Here is a 16,483-nt window from a genome sequence, read left to right on the forward strand (position 1 = left end):
ATTTGTATATTTTTATTTAATTGCATTCTTTATTGCTCTTAACAGAAATATTTACATGATTCTGTATTGGATACTTAGAAAAAATATACACAGGCTAAACAAAAGGCATAATTCCTTGTACTACATTAAGGTCCAAGGAAACAAAACTCAGAAGACATATATTCGAGCAAAATTTCCCAACTTATGTCATCTTATCATGAGATTGGATAATATTTATTACAGTATGTACATAAATGAATTGTTTCTAATTAACAAAAAAATAGCTAATATATAATCCTGTGAATGTTTACTAAACATCAGGTAGTATCCTAAGTGCTTTAAAAACATTAATTTTTAATCTTTATACAACCCAATAAAGTAGGCATTTTACTTCACTTGAGAGACAAAAAAACAGAGATGCAGGAAAGCTAAGTAATTAGACCAAGCATCACGCAGCTGACAAACAGCAGAGCATTCCGATTTAGCCCACCTCTCTCCATAATCACACTCTACCTACCACAGCAGTATATACATCTACTGTAAACATTCTATATCCAAAGCCCTTAATTCTATTCATCAAAAGAAAAGGTCTCTATTTTATACCTGGAAGAATCATTTCTAAGAGTAGATATTTAGCAATAGTTTATTTTGTAAATTAACAATTCAGAATTTTAAAGTGGAGGAAGGCTTCACAGAGAAGGCATTAATTTTAGGAGACAGATCACTATTTCCTTAAAAACTAAAATACAATCTGGGGAATGCATATTTAATTAATTAATTTTTCTCAACTTTAATGATGAATTTACCAGTAAAAAGAGTTTGGTGTTTACTTTTAAATCTCTAAAAAGCATGACTAACTAAAATAAGCTTTTAAAAACAGGTTGATATCACTTAAAATGCAATTTATAATATAGCAAAATTAAACACTGTAATAATTTAGAATTACCTATTGTTAGTTGCTCATTTCTTTGATTTCACTTAGCATTGATCTAACTCAATGTGAAAGGTTACATTCGTACAAGTTTACACAACTTAATGATTAACTACATTCACCTGCCAATCTTACCCGTTTATGCGGCAAACACTGGTATATATAGAGTTTAGAAATCTAGGTCTGCTTACTGGGGATAATTAGTCCAAAATTGCTTAAAACTGAATACTTAAGATAAAAATGTACACGATTAAGCTCTTTCTTTTCATTGTTCCTCTAGTTATTTCTTCCAGAATTGACCAAGACCATCCATCATTTGGTTCTATATCTCCACAGCCAAAATCAAGATTTGCTATGTTAGATGATGTAAAAATTTTAGCCAATGGCCTTCTTCAGTTGGGACATGGTCTTAAAGACTTTGTCCATAAGACTAAGGGCCAAATTAATGACATATTTCAAAAACTCAATATATTTGACCAGTCTTTTTATGATCTATCACTGCAAACTAATGAAATCAAAGAAGAAGAAAAAAAACTTAGAAACACTACATCCAAACTGCAAGTCAAAAATGAAGAAGTGAAGAATATGTCACTTGAACTCAATTTAAAACTTGAAAATGTCCTAGAAGAAAAAATTCTACTTCAAAAAAAAGTGAGGTATTTGGAGGAGCAATTAACTAATTTAATTAAAAATCAACCTGAAATTCAGGAACACCCAGAAGTAACTTCACTTAAGGTAAGTAGAAACCAAAAGTTTTCATGATTATGTTTCAATGTGGATTTTTTTTTTAATATTTTAAGACACACTACTTTACTTCGTAGTACAGGCGAAATACTTTATATGTTTTAAGAAAAAAAGCCTCTAGGAAATAAAACTTTCCATTATAATTTTAAGTTAGTTTTTGTTTCCCTAACATATATGAAAACAACTAAACTTTACATTTCAGATGAAAACTATAACTCAGTTAAATAATAAAATATAGAACACAGTACTGCAAATTGTTGGAGGCAAGTAAAATGTTAAAGGACTGTAACTTGAAGCTATTCCATGTTTGGAATAAATAAATGTTATATAATCAATAGTACAGATTTATGCCTATTAATATACTGGGGCTTTTTCATTTAAATGAAATAGTTGGAAGTTCAGGAAACCAATTTTATAGATGGTACACTTTAAATAAAGCATAAAAACAAAGGTATGTACTATTTGAAAGAAGCATAAAAGAGAAAACTAATGACCAATATTCATTTTTCTAATATACTATTAGCTTTAAAAAAATTAGACTGTGATAATGTTATAGGAAATTTTAAAAGTCTAATTTAACAAAAATGAAAGAAAAAAGAAACTTCTAACCAGCCTACAACCTATGTCCAGACTTTTGTACAACAGCAAGATAGCAGCATCAAAGACCTTCTCCAGACTGTGGAAGAACAATATAGACAATTAAACCAACAGCACAGTCAAATAAAAGAAATAGAAAATCAGGTAAGTCAATATTTTAATGGTATGTCCAATATTTTACATAAAATTTAGGTTTATAAAAACATTGAACCCTGAAATTATTTTAAATAATTATAGCTGAATAGTGAATACAATGATCATATTAGCATCATTGCTATGCTTGCAGGCTCTAAAACTAATAAATTTACCAGGATTTCAATCCTGACTCTAAAACTTTTGTATGGCCTTGAAAATTACTTAACCCCTCTGTCTCTCACTTACCTCACTCTATGAAGATAGTAAGAAGAATCGTATAGGATTGTTGTGAGAAAAAAATAATTAATTCATGTAATGTACATCCTCAATATAGCAGCCAAAGTGATTACGAAAATTTAAATCAGACCACATCTCTCTTTGTTCAAAACCCTACAATGTCTTCCCATCTCACTCACATTGGCCTGTAAGGCCCCAGATGACCCTTGATTGTCTCACTGACTTCATCTCTTCTACCCTAGGCATACAAGTCTCTTCACTGTTACTGAAAAACATCAAGCATGCTACCATCTCAGGGCCTTTGCCTTGCTGTTCCCTGTCTGGAATGCTCCTCTCCCTGGTTCTGCATGGCCACTCTCATTTCCTTTTGGTCTTTCTCAAATACAGAATTCTCAATGGAGTCTTCTCAAGTGACTTAAAAATTAGAATCCCCTCCTCCCATTCTTGACACCTGCTACCTCCTTCAATACTCTCTTTTTTCCTTTAGCATGTTACAGCTATTTAACATAATATATATTTAGTTATTTATCTTGTCTGTCCCTGCAGTGGTATATAAGCTCCATGAGTATAGGGATTTTCTTCCATTTTTAAAAACACCTTGCCCCAGAACACAGCATACTGTCTGACACTTAGTAGCCACTTAATAAACACATGTTGAATTAATAAAGGTATTTTTCAGCACAAAAACGTCAATAAAACATTATTACTATTATTATTGTTAAAAACTGTGTACCTGATAATTAAGTTTAATTCTCAGCAACAAAATTAACCCACAATGTAAACAATGGGCTACATAAAGCTGTCAGAATCTATGCATTCCAGTATACAGGGTCTGGCACAAATAATGTGCCTCTTTTATTACAAAATCTTTTATTACAAAATCATAAGGATGTAATTCTGTAACATAACAACATCACACTCAAGTACAGTGTATGACATTTTAGGTGAAATGTTCAAATTAAAACTATAACTTATTACACCCATATTATTACTTTACCAACCACACTTAAGCAGGTATTACTTCTGCCAGTTTCTGTATAGTACAGCTCAATATATCAATTAATAATACTATTAAATAGTCACTTAAGAGGATTTCAAAAATAACACAGACTTGAAGAAGTTGGTAAAAAAATAGTTGTCAAGAATTATAAAACAATAGTACCACCAATCCCCAGTAAACAAATGTATCATATATTTCAGTAATTTTGTGACTCATAATTTTAGTAGGTTATTTTTGCTAATTTATGAATCAAACTTAGTAGGTTACTTTTGTAATTGTCCAAAACATTTTTGCCAAGTAGTTTGATTTCTATAATTTCATTCTTACTGTATGTTATTTTCCTAAATTCTATTTCCTATATCTTTTATTATAATAAATAAACCTGCTCACAAATATAAAATGTCATCATTAGAAAATGATATATATCTAATAATAAAATGTATGAAGAATTTATACAATGAATTTCTGAGTTGACAAAAAAGCCTTAGATCACCTGATCCAACTTTGTCACATTTAAATGAAGAAACCAAAACTGTGAAAGTTAAAAAACCTTAAGATCACATAGTTACTTAGTAGAAAAGACTGATGCCCAGTAAGTAAACTTTACAACAGATCCTTGAGAATTAGGTTCTATGAAATGCCATTTATGCTAATATCAAAAAACAATATTAACAACACAAGATATAAATACATACTCCATTTTTCTCAATCCATAAGTAAAGCTATCCTATCGGCCAACAAATTACAATCCTAGAACACTTTAAATAAGAATAAACTGTTATTGCTAAACAGACAATGAAATATTGAAAATTTTGAAAGTAAGTAAATAAACTTTCCAATTTGTTACCTTTACAGATGTTTACATATCAAATACTATCAAGAAAGCAGCTATATTCAAATCATGTGCTATGTCTTTATGGTAGGTCTGAGAAACAATAAGACCTACAACGGAGAATTAACAAATTTAAAATCTGCCATACTACTGATGCAATGTATGTTCTATTCATATAAATAAATATAATATATTAAAGTATTATATTTATAAATTCTATGCCTTTGGTCTTGATGTATTTAAACTAATTTGTTTGCCTCACTTTTTCTATATTCATTAACTCATTAAATAATGTGCCTGATTAAATATTTTGATAATGGATTATCTGTACAATCTGTATAGCTTGTTTATCCCTCTTAAAAATCAAAAGTTATAACATATTATGAACTAAAAACTGCATACAAGTTGTACTTTAATATCCTCACTCAGATTCCCCTAATTGTATACTCAGTGCCATTTTTAAAAGTAGATTTATATTCTTTTATCAGCTAAGAAGAAGTGGTATTCAAGAATCCATAGAAAATTCTCTTTCTTCAAAACCAAGAGCACCCAGAACTACTCCCTCTCTTCATTTAAATGAAACAAAAAATGTAGAACATGATGGTAAGACAATTTGGTTTACTTCTTGAAGCTATTATCAAATTCCTCTTCTATCTTCAACATTCCCATAAAAAAAAAAATCCCTATTCTCAGGGCCTTTTCTAGACTAAAAGAGAAAAGAGACAAAGCCACCTAATATAATGTCAACCTAAGTTGGATCCTCATGGCTTTATTAATCTTCCTAGATGTAATACTGCTATTGTAGTCATAAATAAGAATATCATGTTTAAGAGATGCATGCTAAAATATCTAGGAGGTTAACAGTCATATGTTTGCAAATTGCTTTCAAATAGCAAAGCAAAATATGTACTTGTATATATGTGTGTTTATAAAGCAAATATGGTAAAATGTTAATAACTGTTGAATATGAGTGGAAAGATTATGGTGTTCTCTTCAATGTTTCTACTTTCCATTGCTTGAAAATTTTCATAAGAAAAACAAAAAGATGGAGGAACAAAGTCTCCATTCCCAACCAAACTTCAACAAAATGATATACTTACAAAACACATTTATTATTTATGTAATTCATGCAGAAAAAAAGGTCTCAGTTTCCTCCATGTATTTTTACTCTTCTATACACATCTGTGAAACCTTCTATGAGCCAAACATTATAGTAATGTCTTGTATGTGGTATTCTATTTATATTCTTCCTACATCTAGCAAACGAAGTGCTTCAAATCCTCATTTCGTCACTTTTCTTAAAAAGAAATCAGTTTGGTAATAACTACTTTGATATTCTTTGCATAACATGCCACCTAATAAAAATTCTTTAGCATAAAGTACTTTTTCATTAATATATGAATTTCAGTAACACATTACTGAAAAAGGCTCAAGGCTTACAGTCATTGTAATTCCATAAGATGTCAAGTAAAATCTCAAACTCTACCCATATTCTTACTACTATACCTTATGTAATAATATTTTGTTGATTCTAGATATGCCTGTTGATTGTACCGCCATATATAACAAAGGTGAACACACAAGTGGCATCTATCCCATTAGACCCAGCAACTCTCAAGTTTTTACTGTCTACTGTGATGTTAAATCAGGTAAAACTACACTATGAAGAAAATGGACAGTAGTTAGTTTAAACTACTCACTACCTATTAGTAAGACTGATCCTGTTATCTTTATTCTGAATATATATAAAATGGAATATCGACATGAGTAGTAGTCATGTAGATCTAGTATTTTCATTTGTCTTCGTGTATTTACTCATTCACATATTCAATATTCTCCATCTTTTTCCATAAAATAATCTGAAATGACTACTGTCAATAAATTTATTCTTAGTTGCCCTTTACTTAACTTCTTAGGGCGATAATAAATAATAAAAATGTTATTACCAAAATAACATTAATAACCATTTTACAGAGCTACCAGTGAAAACCAAACCAAATAACAGTATTTTGTTACATCTGTCAGCATAAGTCTATTAAAAATGCACATTTTTGTTCACCGTATTCAGGTAATTCATGGACATTAATTCAACATCGAATAGATGGATCACAAAACTTTAATGAAACTTGGAAAAACTATAGATATGGTTTTGGACAGCTTGATGGTAAGATTGACTTCATCCATTTATTCATTCATTTACTTGTTAAAAATACGTATTGAAGACTTATCATGAACTAGGCATTAGGAATGAGGAACAGCCCCAGCCTTCATAACACTTATTAACAAGTTACACATTTGTTAGTAATTACAATTATTATGTATTTTTCTTAAGAATGCTTTACTGATTATGCTATTAGTTGTCCCATTTTTTTCTCCCCTTTATCCTCTTCCACCTGGTACCCCTATTCCCTCCAACATTCCCCCCAGGTTAGTTCATGTCCATGGGTCATATATATAAGTTCTTTGGCTTTTCCATTTCCTATACTATTCTTAACCTCTCCCTGTCTATTTTATACCTACCAATTATGCTTCTCATTCTCTGTATATTTCCCCCCATTCTTTCCCTCCCCACGCCCCCCGATAACCCTCCATGTGATCTCCATTTCTGTGATTCTGTTCCTGTTCTAGTTGTTTGCTTAGTTTGTTTATATTTATTATGTCTTTATTTGAATTATACTATTCACAACTACATGTCTATTCTTAAGTATCCTCATCACAATTTAATTCAATGGCTTCTATTTATCATAATTATTCAAAACAATTTTGATTAAGTGCTATATACTTTGATACAAGGTAAGTGCTATGAATGAGAAACAACGAATACCATATTTATCATTATAATTCTTCCTTATTAACACTTTAGACATCAATTATTTGGAGGTTGGGAGAGATGAAGCCATCCAGTGTATAGTATAAAATGCTTAGATTTCAATTATTTAAATATAAATGTATTTAAATAATTACCATAAGATGTGTAGTTTAAAATAAATTAGTCAACTCAATGTAATTATTATATTTGGATCAGAAAATAAATAAGATAAAAATAAGCAAAATAAAAATAAATACCAGAGGTTTAAAACCCCAAAAACATGTTATATAAGCCATAAATGATGTATAAGTACACACTTATAAGGTAGAAAACATTCATTATTTTATCAAATTTTTAAATACTTGATACATACGATTTGAGCATTAAAAAACCTCATATTCAAACTATGAGTTAAATACCTAACTAAAAGATATATTCAATAACATGTTTTATAACTTTAAATCTTCTAAGAGTGAATGAACCCAAAAATAAAAGGCTGATAGTTAAGTTCAAAGTACTCACTTATTTCTGTAAGCAGCTAAGCCATTTATAATGCATTAAAAAATCTATGCATAGATGGTGCCTAATATGTGGCTCTCACATCTTTAAGTTTAGGTTTTCTTATAATAACCCACTGGAAGCACAGAGGAAATCAGCTTTGGAATCAAGTTTCTATTCCCCAAATATGTAATTCCTCTTCCCCCACCTTGGTGGTACTATCATATATATGCTTGGTGTTGATAAAACAAATTTTCCTTGCTTCCTGGTTTCTAGTTCATAAGCAAAATTGACTGAACACTGTTGATGGTAATCTTAGTGTTTCGCCAGTTTTTGTCAGCCTTCCAATTAAATTGTATTTGAGATAAAAGAAAAAGAAAGTAAGCCATTCATACTGGCTATCCTTAAAATGACATCTATTACTAATTCAATATCAACAGAAAATTTTTACTTCATCTTTTATAAATATTTTGATAAAAGGACTGTGATAATTTTAAAAGATCAACTTCTATTTATTATGCTTTTAATTTCAAATAAAAATAATTTTTATAGAAGTTATTAAGAATTATGCTTTTTAATTTTAAATGTTTTTCAAAGATTTCCTTCCTTCTTTTTCCACAAATAAATATATATATCAAGCAAATATCAAAAGCCAAGGCTAAATTTGAGGAAAATGACTGCCATTATCCATGTCCCTAAAAATAGTTAACAAATCACTTGCTCATATATGGGTATTAGTAAAGAGCTGATAGTAAAGCCAGTACATATAAGGACCCAGAAGTGAGATAATATTTTACAAATGATCAGACCTAAAAAACCTGTAAGAAGCCTAATGTGTTTAACCCATGAAATATGTCTCATAATACCCATTTTAGAAAGGATAATCAGACTTAGGCAAGCCTATTAATATCCTTAATATTTTTATACATGTAACTACCTTCAAAAAAACTGGTTTAAAAAGAAATCTTTTCAGAGACTCTAAAATAACAAAAGAATTCAAGACTAAAACAACTCATTACACTAGTAAAAAACTGTCTCAAGAAAAAAACATGTCAATACCTATTCTGCAGTTAATAATCCATAGATTTTTACAACTTTTCCTTTCAGGAGAATTTTGGTTGGGTCTAGAGAAGATATACTCCATAGTAAAGCAATCTAATTATATTTTACGAATTGAGCTAGAAGACTGGAAAGACACCAAGCATTATATTGAATATTCTTTTCACTTGGGAAATCATGAAACCAACTATAAACTACGCCTCATTGAGATTAAAGGAAATGTCCCCAACATACTCCCAGAAAACAAAGATTTGGTGTTTTCTACTTGGGATCACAAGGCACAAGGACACGTCCTCTGTCCAGAAAGTTATTCAGGTATACTTTTCCTAATATCAATACTTTGTTTTTCTTTTTTTATAAATTATATCTTATCAATTATGCTATTACAGTTGTCCTGATTTTTCCCCCGGACTCCTCTGCCACCCAGCACCCCCCAACTCCCTCAGGCAATCCCCCCACCATTGTTCATATTCATGCATCATGCATATATTTTCTTTAGCTGTTCCATTTGCTATACTGTACTTTACATCCCCATGGCAATTCTGTAACTACCTATTTGTATTTCTTAATCCCCTCATCTCTTCACCCATTCCCCCACAACCCCTTTCCATCTGGCAACCATCAAAACTCTATCCATGATTCTGTATCCATGACTCCCTCTCTTTCTTCATTTGCTTAGCTTGTTTTTTAGATTCAGTTGTTGATAGATTTGCATTTTTTGCCATTTTATTGTTCGTAGTTTTCATGTTTTCTTAAGTCCCTTTAACATTTCACGTAATAGTAATTTTATGTGCACTCCTTTAGTTTAGTTTTTTGTTTGATTTTTGTCTGGAAAGCTCTTTTTCTACTCTTTAATTCTAAATGATAGCTTTGTTGGGTGAGCAATCATGGCTGTAGTTCCTGGCTTTTCATGACTTTGAATATTTCCTTCCGATCACTTCTAGTCTGCAAAGTTTCTTTTGAGAAATCAGCTGACAGTCTTACCAGAACTCCCCTGTAGGTAACTAATTTCTTTTCTTTTGCTGCTTTTAAGATTCTTTATTTTAAACTTTGGCATTTTAGTTATGGTATCTCTTGGAGTGAGTCTCTTTGCATTCATCTTGTTTCGGACTCTCTGTGCTTCCTAGACTTGCACATCTATTTCACTTGCCCATTTAAGGAAGTTCTTTCAACAGGAAATCTATTTTCCTATTTCTTGCTCTTTCTCTTCTCTTTCTGGCACCCCTATGATGTGAATGTTTGATTTCTTGAAGTTGTCCCAGAGGCTACTTATATTATCCTCAGTTTTATTTTGGATTCTCTCTTCTTTTTATTGTTCTGATTGGTTGTGCTTCGCTTCCTTACATTTCAAATCATTGATTCGATTCTTGGCTTCATCCACCCTACTGTAGTTTCCCTATAAGTTGTTATTGTACCCTTCATTTCTGACCAGATATTTTTTATGCATTTGAGGTCTTCACTAAGTTCCTTGAGCATCCTTATAACCAGTGTTTAGAACTCTGCATATGATAGATTGCTATCTCCATTTTGTTTAGCATGTTTTCTAGAGTTTCGATCTGTTCTATCATTTGGCCATATTTCTTTGTCTCCTCATTTTGGCAACCTCCCTGTGTTTGTTTCTATGTATTAGGTAGAGCTGCTTTGACTTCCTGTCTTGGTAGCATGGCCTAATGTGGTAGGTGTCTTATAGGGACCAGTGGCGCAGCCTCTACTATCACCCAAGCTGAGTACTGAAGGTGCACCCCTCGTGTGGGCCAATGACACCCTCCTCTTGTAGTTAAGCCTTGGTTGCTGTTGGCAGGTCAATGGGAAGGATTTATCCAGGCCAGTCAGCCACAAGGACTAGCTGTGACCCCTTAATACCAACCCCTGCCCTTCATGAAGGATCAGCTGTGCAGTATAGGGTTGTGGTGATCTGATGTAATCTATAGCTGTCCAATGGGTGCACTGGCCCTGGGGTTTCCCAGGTGGTGAAGGCCAAGGTCAGCCCCCACAAGTGTTTTGCCTGGGGCAACCCTGCCTGAGTTACAAAACAATCTGAGGTGGCTGCTACTTTCCCTGGGCTTAGAGATTCCCAGGCAAAGCCAAACTGTGATTCTAGCTTGCTGCTGCTAGTGCCATGCCTGGGGCCACACTGAGGCCAGCTGTTGCTTATTTGAGAGGATTTACAAGTTGTGAAGCTTGAGCCAAGAATAGCCATACATATGGAAAAAGCAGCTTGGGTGGGCTGGGAAGTTGGGTGGGGCAGAGTCTCTGGGGATCTCCAAGGTGAGTCAAACAGTATAGCCAGGTTGATGGAGTCTCAGATATGGCATCAGCTTGCCGGCTCTGTGGGCGGAGGGTTTAGAGATGGGACCTTGGCCTCTACTCGCCTTCATGCCAGACAGTTCAGTTTCTTCCTTATACTATCAGAGCCTTTCAAATTGCTACCCTGATGCTGGAGCTCAGAGGGTGTGAGTCTTGAGTCTGAGTAGTTGATTCGTGTGTAGGTTCTTTAAGGGGAACTGCTTGGGGCTTCAGCAGCTTCTTCCACCAACTCAATCCCCTCTGGTTTTTGCAACAAGAAGTTGTGGAGACTTACCTTCCTCGAACTGGAACCTTGGGTTTGGGGGCCTGGTGTGGGGCTAGGACTCCTCACTCTTGAGATATCCCAAATTTTATCCACCACACGTGGGTGAGAGACCAACCCTTTCTATGTCTGCGACACTCCTACCAGACTGGATACCTATATGCCACATATAACATATATGTATCTATGTATGTGTGTGTGTGTGTGTGTGTGTGTGTGTGTATGGGGTTTCTTTAATTCCGTAGGAGGCACACTTCCAATCAACTCAATTTCTGATGGTCCTGAGCAATCATTGTGTTATATTTTAGTTGTAATTTTGATGTGGTTGTGCAAATAGGTGAGCTATGTCTGCGTGTGCCACCATCTCGACTGGAAGTCTCTATACTTTATTTTTCTGTGTTAATACTATCTTCCCCAAGTATCAGCTATTATCTACAATGTCAACTCTTTAAAATCTGAATTCCAAATAAACATTTTTTTCTATAGATAAAGATATCTTCAGTGTTAAAATTTGATTTTAATTCAACTAAGTATTTTACCTTTAACCTTGCTCAGATATTTTATTTTTGTTGAGGTATATGAGACTTGTATAGATTATTTAAAATAAAGATGTATCATATAACACTGTCATATTTTATAAGAAATGAGGATATGTATAATATGGGGGAAATACAATAACAGTAGCTACATATGAGTTTGTATCCATTGAATTGTATATCTATCTTCTTTAGGAGGCTGGTGGTGGCATGATGTATGTGAGGAAAACAACCTAAATGGTAAATATAACAAGCCAAGAGCAAAAGCTAAGCCAGAGAGGAGAAGAGGAATATGTTGGAAGTCTCAAAATGGAAGATTATACTCTATCAAATCAACCAAAATGTTGATCCGTCCAATAGATTCAGAAAGCTTTGAATGAACTAAGGCAAATGAAAAAGCCAATAAATTAAACATTAAAATCTTTCCAAGTTACTGTGGTTTAATAATCTGATATTGAATCCCTAGTAGAGGCTTTAGAAAAAGATTGCTTTAAAGCCACTATCAATTTAAGATTAAATATATCATCATATCACTTAAAAGAACACCATTTACCTTCTCGATCAAGTTCTTATGATATCATTTATTCATGTATTTTGTGATATGAAAATTGATTTTAGATGTCACAATCTAAATTTCAACCAGTGGGGGAACCAGCCTTCAGCACGTGGGCTAATTTTACAACTTCCCAGGTTATAAAAAGACTAGTTTTCTTGCTAAAATTCTAAACTTGAATAAAAATAAAGGACCAATAATTATATAAGTCTCAAATGCTGTAATGCTATTACTTCAAAACCAAATTTTACTCAGTTCATAGTACATATGAAAATCTATAATATGAATTTTTAAACTGATGCTTAATTTTGCTATAAAATAATTTAGAGCAAATATTTTACATGCTTTACTTGTGAAATGGGATGAAATACTGTATTGAAATACATTCACTGTCTTAAATTCAGTAGATCACGATTACTAAGTCATACTGACTTTTGTATCAGGTACCACACTGTACCTTAACATAAATTTTCTAACTTATCTATAATGTATACATTTTATATATTTTAACACTTAACTACTGTGGAAAAAAAACATTTTAAGGGATCTTATCAGAATACATTAAGAATGAGTGTATTTGTGACATCAACTTAAAGTTTAATAATTTATTCCCTCAACATGGTGTGAGTCTAATACTTACGTGTAGGTTTTCAAATAGATTAAAAAACACTCAGTTTCTTCACTGTTTAAATAGCCTGAGACATGTGTATGTATGTTTCCAAATTCAATAAAAACTCAGTCCTCTAAATTATAGAAATTTAAATTCTTGTAGTTTTTTAAATTTATATCCTATAGAAGTATGACTGTTATTTCTAGTTTAAATAACTTAAATTCTAAATCCTCAAAGATTATTAGATATAAACATTCTGACAACAATATCACTTGTCAGTATTAATTTTTAAATAAGTTTTTAAAGAAATTACCAAAGAGAAATAAAAATTTAAATTAAAAAAATTGAATTAAATCCAGTTTTTAAAAGATACAGTGCCGAAGTTATACGATGACCCACTCACTTTAGTTAAGTGTTCAGCATTATTTATTTTAAATTATCCAGTATACAAGTATATGTCATGTATAAAAAAAATCTGACATATAAATATGTATGATCTATGTAGATCCTAAGTAAATATTTTGTTCCAAAAAAAGCACAAAAGAATATAGGGAAGAATAAGTTTTAGTTTTCAGAACCTCACCCAAACCATCAAAATTGACATTTTAGAGCCAGAATACCAAAATAGCTTTCTTTAAAAAAAAAAATGAAGCGTTCAAGTGCAAAATAATGCATTATTTATTATACCAATTACTTCTTCTATTTGTTTTTCACTTCTTTACAATTCTCAAACAATATGTTCATTTTGTTCCTTTTGGAAGTTCTGTTAGTTTTTCTCTCTTTTAAATATAAAGCTCAAATTGAGAGATAATTCTGGTAGAGGAAAGAGCAAGAATTTTTTTATTTATTGTTCACAAAATCGTGTCCTTTTGTCCTCAGTACTTTGCCAAAGTGTTTTAATTTCACCACTGACTCACAATTGTCAATTATAAAGCCCTTTTCTCAGTCCACATACCCTTTGCTCTTCCTACTGTCTACTAATAGCAACATTCTTTTCTCAAACTTGACCTTCATTTTGCTTCCAAATATTACAACACTCTCTGAGGATTATCCATAACTTGAATCCATCTTTATAGTTCTATTCCTTTTTGGTATTTAGTATTATGGGCCAATGTACAATATTCAATCATCTCTTCTACTCTGATCTTCAGAAATTTAATCTACTCTCACAGACTCATTTATTTTCCATGAATATAGTTCCTAAATCTGCATATTATTTCCAGATCTCCCTCCAGTTCTCCTTCTTACATCACCTATCTGCCATTTCTCCTTTTAATATCCAAGTCTACTCAAATCCAACATATCAAATAACAAATTCATCAATACCTTACTGCCACTGCTGGTCCTTCCTCCCTTATTACCTTATCCCACTCTCCTTACTTCCTTATATCCATTAATGGCACCATCACCATCCTTCCCAGTCACAGAAGCTTAAAACCCAAGAAACAGCTCTGGCTTTCCACTTAACTTGTAAACTACCTCTCCTATATCACAAACCACTAAGTCCATTACAATTTTCTTTTGAAAACATCTCCTAATCTGATATGCTTTCTTCCCCCTTCTACTACCAAAAACCTACCAAGAACTGCCTTTAACCTGAGTCTTAAAATCATCTAAATAGTCTCCTGCCTGGGCTCCTAATTTTATGTCTATTTCCCCTCAATCATGTTGAAACAAATTTGTAATGACTGTATACTACTTCAACATGTGTCACTCAAACTTGTCTATTAAAAGAGTATAACAACCAAGGATATAATGAAAACATATCCTTATAGATACTGCAGTTATAAGATAAAATGGCTTGATTTAAGCATCTTGATTTTAGAATCTTAATAGGATTTTATCTTAAGTTTTAGAATCTTATCTTAAAATTGAATGTGTTTTCCACTCCACAAATCTATCTTCATATAAAAAGTTATTTCCTCCCTAAATCTTCTAAAAAATGATGTTCCTGGAAGATGTATGTCTATCCTGTGGATCTGCATATTGCATATAGCTGTGCCTTCAAAAGAACATGTACCCCAATTAAAAGAGCATAAGCCTACAGAATGAAATCCAAATCTCTTCCAGGTACTCAAGGGTTTTTATAATCTGACCCTTAATTCCTTTTTAAGTATTTTTGGCCCAACACAATCCCTCAGTTCTCATAAAAATTATCTACTTTTAACCATCCCCTATATACTTTCCTAATGCCATTCCATTTGTCTAGAATGCCTACCCAGATCTTTCTGCTTGGCTAGGTCCTATTAATACTTCGAGGTACAAATAGTTTATCACTTTTCCCATAAATATCTAGTAAATAAATGGAGGCTCCTTTCTCTGAAACCTTGCAGCATTACTGTTTGTACCCCTCAACTGATGTTTAGCAAATGAAGAAAAGACAGAAAAGGAAATCTGGCAAAATAATAATAAAACTTTTGAGGAAAAAGTAATGAAAACTCCAAGAGCAAAGATGGTCAATCTACTGGATTTTAATGAATTTTAGTTGTTCCTCCCTTTTGTCTGTGGTCTGTCTTTCCACAATTTCAGTTACCCATGCTCAACTGTGGTCCAAAATACTAAATGAAAAACTTCAAAAGTTAACAATTCTCAAGTTTTAAATTGTGTGCTGTCCTGAGTAGCATGATGTACCAATCGTCCCACTTCAACCTTCCTGAGATGTGAATATCCCTTTGTCCAGCATCAATGAGCTATATATGCTACACACCCATTAGTCACTGAGTAGCAGTCTAGGTAATCAGATTTATTATATGTAGTAGATAGCAGTGGTACCCTTTACTTTCTTTGCATAATAATGTTCTCAAAGCACAAGAGTAGTGATGCAGGCAATTAGGATCTGCCAAAGCCTTAAAGTGCTTCCTTTAAGTGAAAGGTGGAAGTTCTAGACTTGGAATGAAAAAACATCCAATCTGAGGTTGACAAACTACAGTAAAAACAAATGTTCTATCTAAAATTGTGAAGAAAAAAGACATTTGTGTTAGTTTTCCTCTCACACTTCAAAATGCCCAAGTTACCGGCCCAGTGCATGGTAAGTGCTGAGATAAAATGGAAAGGGCATTAAATTTGTTAGTGGAAGACATGACATCATGGTGGCTCAATGATCCTCCTTCTGCTGTACTGCCAGAAGGTCAATAGTAGCTTAACATTATGTCACCATGCCTACGCCACTCACCTCACTTCATCTCATCATGTAGGCACTGTACCATCTCACATCATCATGAGAAGGATGAGAGTACAGTAAGATATTTTGACAGAGAGAGTTACCACATTCACATAACTTTTATTATAATATATTGTTATAATTGCTCTGGTATTGGTTATTGTTGTTAATCTCTTGCTCTACCTAATTTCTAAATTAAACTTTATCATTGATATGTATGTATAGGAAAAAACA

At 32.5% G+C, this 16,483-nt stretch overlaps 2 protein-coding genes across 11 annotated transcripts in view; one reads left to right on the forward strand and one right to left on the reverse strand.

The window, feature by feature from the left end:
• The window catches only part of DOCK7 (dedicator of cytokinesis 7), a 213,865-nt gene that overhangs the window by 122,150 nt on the left and 75,232 nt on the right, over positions 1-16,483 (reverse strand). The window lies entirely within an intron of this gene.
• Positions 1,079-12,352, forward strand: ANGPTL3 (angiopoietin like 3). Of its 2 annotated transcripts, XM_028512234.2 has the most exons (7): positions 1,080-1,645; positions 2,285-2,395; positions 4,944-5,058; positions 5,991-6,104; positions 6,524-6,619; positions 8,870-9,136; positions 12,122-12,352. In XM_028512234.2, the coding sequence occupies exons 1-7, from the start codon at positions 1,151-1,153 to the stop codon at positions 12,304-12,306; spliced, it is 1,383 nt and encodes a 460-aa protein (XP_028368035.1). In that variant the 5' UTR covers positions 1,080-1,150; the 3' UTR covers positions 12,307-12,352. The 2 variants fall into 2 exon arrangements, with proteins under 2 accessions (XP_035882104.1, XP_028368035.1); XM_036026211.1 differs by lacking the exon at positions 5,991-6,104 and having other exon boundaries at positions 1,079-1,645.

The sequence above is a fragment of the Phyllostomus discolor genome, chromosome 5 (genome assembly GCF_004126475.2).
Source record: "Phyllostomus discolor isolate MPI-MPIP mPhyDis1 chromosome 5, mPhyDis1.pri.v3, whole genome shotgun sequence".
Classification (NCBI taxonomy): Eukaryota; Metazoa; Chordata; class Mammalia; order Chiroptera; family Phyllostomidae; genus Phyllostomus; species Phyllostomus discolor.